Below are 5256 nucleotides of genomic sequence, written 5' to 3'. Positions count from 1 at the left end.
TATATATATATTTGGGGCTGGTCAGTTTTCGCTGCAGAAAAAAAGAAAGTGTGCATAGAAATCTAATAGTTTGTTTCAAACCAATTTTCCGTAGAGAATCCATTCTTCTTCTGGACGACACACACACACACATCAAGGAGAAGGTTTTTTTGGGGGGGAGGGATAATTTTCATTGAAATGTTGTTTTATTTTGCACAAATCAAAATGTGGAGACCCTCAATTTCCAATTTCACAAAATCAGCACCGCATGTAGCCACCTGCCGCACTAATTATTAACTGACACCATAGGCGCATGGAAAAGATACGTTCTTGGATAAAATGCTGGGGGAATCTGTTGCTAGATTATTTCTAGCTATGCTCAAGTTCATCTAACATTTAGGACTGGTCAGTTCTTGCTGAGATTAATCTTTATCCGGGGAAATTACGTGCCGCCTTCATGTAGGTCGCAATTTGTTCTGGAGATGAACGTGTTGGATGTGTTGGTCTTGTCTCTGCGTTGTGATCCGAGGACTACGACTTCTAGGTCGATCATTCGTCGTTCCGGACACCCACACAGATGCCTACAAACGTTCAATGCTTTTTCTATGGACATTGGGCCTTTGAGCGTCATCTCGCTGTGTACTACCTGCCTGGAACATTCCTAACGCTCGCCTTCTATCAGATTCATTTTCCGACAGACGTTCTACGCTTTAAAAGTAGAAATATCCCTGTGTTTTATGTTTTTCGACACAAATACACGTATAGGAAGTAAATTTTAAACTCAAATTCTGAACAATATAAGGCAGTTGAATTGAATTAACACAATAGATGTATCACCCTTGACAAACACAATATCTTTGCTGACACTCTGGCAACTTATGGAAAACAACTTACGTCAGCTTCAGGGACAAATTTGGTGACTGCTTAACATTACTTAATTAAGTTTTGGCTGTCTTAAGTATGTACACTTTCTTTTTTTCCTTGAGTATATAAATATAATATTATAATGGCATCAACACCACATTTTCGGTATCTCTATGATCCACCCCTCTCTCTCTCTCTCTCTCTCTCTCTCTCTCTCTCTCTCTCTCTCTCTCTCTCTCTCTCTCTCTCTCTCTCTCGCTCTCTCTTTCTCAGTCTGCCTTTAAGGTATGAACACAACGAATTTGTTCTCACTGCCAGCCATTACTTTTCATTACGAATTAATTTCAGTTTGGTAAGAAACTAGGTTCTATTTGGGTTGTTCTTCTATCTTTTCCCGAAGCAGTTGGTAGTGGATGGTTGCTTTCTCCAAAGCCATACCTTCAGATCCAATATGGTGCTGATTTCAACCTTGTTGTAAACATGATGTTATTGGTTTTCAAAAGAAATGTGACAGTTAAGAAGACTAACAACATGGCAACAATCGATAAGAGCCACGTAAAGACTTAGCCGAGAAGAAGGCTGGTTACTGTGGAGAAATTGATTACCAACGTTGTAAGCCTACAAAGGACAGACGTTCCATAGCATCCAAAACAAAAAGTTTAGTGTAACTGTCGAAAGTAAAAATCAAATACTTTTAACATACTTTCGCGTATAGAATCCTACAGAACTCATGAAAAGATAGATAGATAGATAGATAGACAGATAGATAGATAGATAGATAGATAGATAGATAGATAGATAGATAGATAGATAGATATGGGTAAGTGTATGTAATATATTGCTCACAAAAAACGTTTACAAGCACGCAAAAATTCAACGAGAGAAAGTAATATGATCCTGACAAATTTGTGTTGCCATTTTTGTGCTTCTTTTCCTGTGATCTAATCAAGTACTGTTTCAAAACCTTCTCTGCTTCAGCGGGACAAATTCATTAAACAACCTGAGAACGTTCCTTAAACTTTGAATCATGGTCTCTACTTTCCAACTTTCCACGGAGAGTAATAATTGGCAGCTATAAAGCCAAGAACATGAAACGTTAACGGGCTGGCTATTTCAAGTTGACAAACCGGAAGTCTTCAGGGCCAGAAATAAACACCTTGGCATTGATTTTCTGAAGTTATTCTTTTTTGTTTGTCAGTTATCTGTGGATCTGTAAAAATACATATTATAGATTGTCAGATAATTTCATATTTCTGTATTTGAACTGTTTATAATTTTCAAGAAAAGGATAAACATAATACCGTGAGTCTGAAAATTGAGGACCAATTTAAAGGGCAATAACTTGATCATCTTTAAAACAATTTCAATGAAACTTTGTAGAAATGAAATTCAACCTAGGGTACGTTACATTTGTCAAAATGAAACTAATCAATTACTGTGTTCTATTAAAAAATTGAGTTTTTAAATTTTCAACCAAAAAATGAGGGAAACGCAAAACTTTGCAACTTCTGAAAAATCAACCATACTGATGTGAAATTCTGCGTTTTACCAAATTTTGTTAAGATTTTTAAAACTTGATATTTTTCACGGATGCATTAAATGGATTTTCTTACTTCATATTTACGAACTCGATGTCCCCCTAGTTGACATTTATTTGTTCAAAGTTTTGCTAAATTAGTACATTTATGACTGAGTTATTCCCCCTTTAAGACGGTCCTCTTATTTTAGACGGTCTGTGTGACGTCTGATTAATCGTACCGGCTAACCTATAAAAAAAGGAATCAAGACAGAATGTAGAATCTAGTTGCTTTTCAAAACATCCGAAGAAGTGTTGTAACTAAGAATATCAATGAGGAAAAACGTTGTTTATTTTTGTGAACTATGTACCATCGTTTTCAATACTCAAGGGAAAAAAGACCCTTCAGTTTCTGTACACGTCACATTTCTTACACCATAATACGATAAATTGTAATAACCAAATCTGCAGCAAACTGCTGACTGCAGGATTTATCCCATTAGACGGCTCATTTGGAGCAACAGGAAACCTGTGGAGTAATCACGCAGAACTAGTGCATCAATCCTATAAGCTGGGTCATAGTTAAGGATAAGGCAGAATATTTAGTTTTGTGAGCAGATCTTCTGGGAAAATAGAACTGGATTTCAAACCCCAAGGCGAACATTGGAACGCTTGATTAATTCAAACTAATACATAAGTACGCTTTATTCCCTGGACAACATGTGGGTGGACTCATTAACAGTAATGCCCAGAACAAAATGCTGATTTACAAAGGGTCTGACCGCGGAACACCTTTACGCTTCTGTCGAATTTAGACTTAAACGGCATTGCGTACAATACAAGATTACGCTCAGAACTTAGCTTTGCAATTAATTGGACTTTTCTTTATGACTTTACAGTACAGCATGATTAATTAATTACATAGTTGACCAAAGTGACTACAATGTTCATGATAAAAGGTAAAAAATATTCTTTCTTATTAATCTAGAAAAAACAAACAAAGAAATGCAATGTATTCCCGTGCCCAAGGTATAAAAAGACGTTAATGATCTATTAGTGGAGCTGCACTGTTTTCGCTTCCATCGAGAAAAGGTCATGACCTGTTTTCACTTTGGTAGTGTCTACGTTCTCTAACGTTAGAGTAACGTCTACGTTCTCTAATGCTCAGTGCTTCCAAGCGTGGCATTGAATCCCGGTTCCGGAAACTTTGGGGGAGGGAGGGGGGAGGGGGTAGTTGGTTTTTTTTTCCTCTCCTTCTCCTTACTGACCAACATTTTGCCCGCGGACCCCCAACCAGTACGAATAATAATTGGCAGGAGGAACAATTGGCAGGGGTCTGGGGGCCGGGATAAATACAATTTGCAATTGAAGAGCTAAGATTTGGCCTCTCTGATTCTAAAATAAATTTTTTAAATTACATTTACAGACCAAGGAAAATGTTGAAAATGTACTTTAACCAGGCATAAATTGGTAAAAGGAAAAGTAGGCCTATACTTAGTAGATAAAAGCTCCTCTTACTCTTGGGGACAAAACTAGAATTTGCATGCTTTATCACTACATAAGAAATTACAAAGCAACAAATTATAATTATGGGGAACATTGTTGGTCAGTCGGGAGGAGGAGAAGAAGAAAAAAACCCAACAACAACAACAAAAAACCCCATCAAGACGGGATTCGAACCCACACTCATGCACTTCAAGCGCAGACACGCTGACCATTCGGCTATCAGAACATCAAACGACATGAGGTAGATTAAGCTTGATATATACAGCACTGTTTTAGGAAAGGCAACAGCATAGATCAAGATGTTGACCTCTAGTTTTCTACTTCTACAACAAAGAAAGTGAGAAAGTCGGAAACATGGGGAATTTTTTTTTTTTTTTTTGGGGGGGGGGGGATATCAATGAGGCGGCGCGGGAGATGAGGTCTGAGGGAAACTATAAAAAAATGGCGGAAAATTGGAAGCACTGAAAGTTAGAGAACGTAGACAGCTTGTATACGTTCTCTAAAGTTAGAGAACGTAGACACTTCCTTTCACTTTAGCATACAAATCAAAGCTATTCTAGACATAAATGGGTCATTAAGAAGACGGATCAGTTGAACAAGTGGTTAGGCAAACGACGAATGAAAACAAGAAAAAGAAGGCAGAAGATTCTTAAAGGTAAACTCGCGCGTGCCCATGTTATGAGCAGGGCTGTTCAAATATACTGATAATATTTAGAAAAAGGAGTTGGGCATTCTGTCAGTGCTCAGTGTGTCTATATAATATCCTCATCCCTCTTCTCTACTCCATTCCAACCCAGTACGTTGTAGGGTGATATCCCAACCTCCCCTGTTTCATGTTTTTATGGTGAAGTGTTAAAAAGTGGGACCGGGGTAGGGCACCGACACAAGTATCAATAAGAGAGATAGCACTCTTATAATATGTCTGATAATTATGACTGGGTAACGCGAACTGCAAAAGAATATCTGCCAGTAAACATTTCTATTAGAAGCAACAGCAGCAATGTTAAACACAAGTAACAACATTATCAAAGTCAAAACTTAATTAGATTTAAGTTGAACTATGAACACAAGACTTGTACTGAAACAAGAGAACATCGACTTTTGTACGTTATACATACCATCTGAAGAATTCATTACTGGCTTGATGAAGAGAAATGCCAGGCACAAGGTGAAGAACCCAAGAGCGTCTAAATTCATTTTTGTTTAATTTAGAGAAGGGCACTTTGTTGATTACGATGAAGCCCTGAAAATCATGAAAAACTATGTTTATTTTTTGATGGCACATAAAATGTGCGCTTAGCTCAGGAACTATCCCTCGCCCGGAAAGAACAACATAAATAAATAAATAAATAAACACTAAATAAATAAATGATAAGTAGCTACTATACACA

General features: G+C 37.4%; 1 protein-coding gene across 1 annotated transcript in view; it reads right to left on the bottom strand.

Moving 5' to 3' along the window:
* Window positions 1-5256, bottom strand: part of LOC101845589 — a 20187-nt gene that overhangs the window by 14297 nt on the left and 634 nt on the right. Inside the window, exon 2 of the mRNA XM_005089679.3 lies at window positions 4984-5108. Within this exon, the coding sequence (XP_005089736.1) occupies window positions 4984-5062 (79 nt within the window). The 5' untranslated portion in view covers window positions 5063-5108. The remainder of the gene's footprint in view (window positions 1-4983; window positions 5109-5256) is intronic.

This window comes from Aplysia californica, unplaced genomic scaffold (genome assembly GCF_000002075.1).
Source record: "Aplysia californica isolate F4 #8 unplaced genomic scaffold, AplCal3.0 scaffold00008, whole genome shotgun sequence".
Lineage (NCBI taxonomy): Eukaryota > Metazoa > Mollusca > Gastropoda > Aplysiida > Aplysiidae > Aplysia > Aplysia californica.
This window is presented reverse-complemented; position numbering and strand designations above follow the sequence as displayed.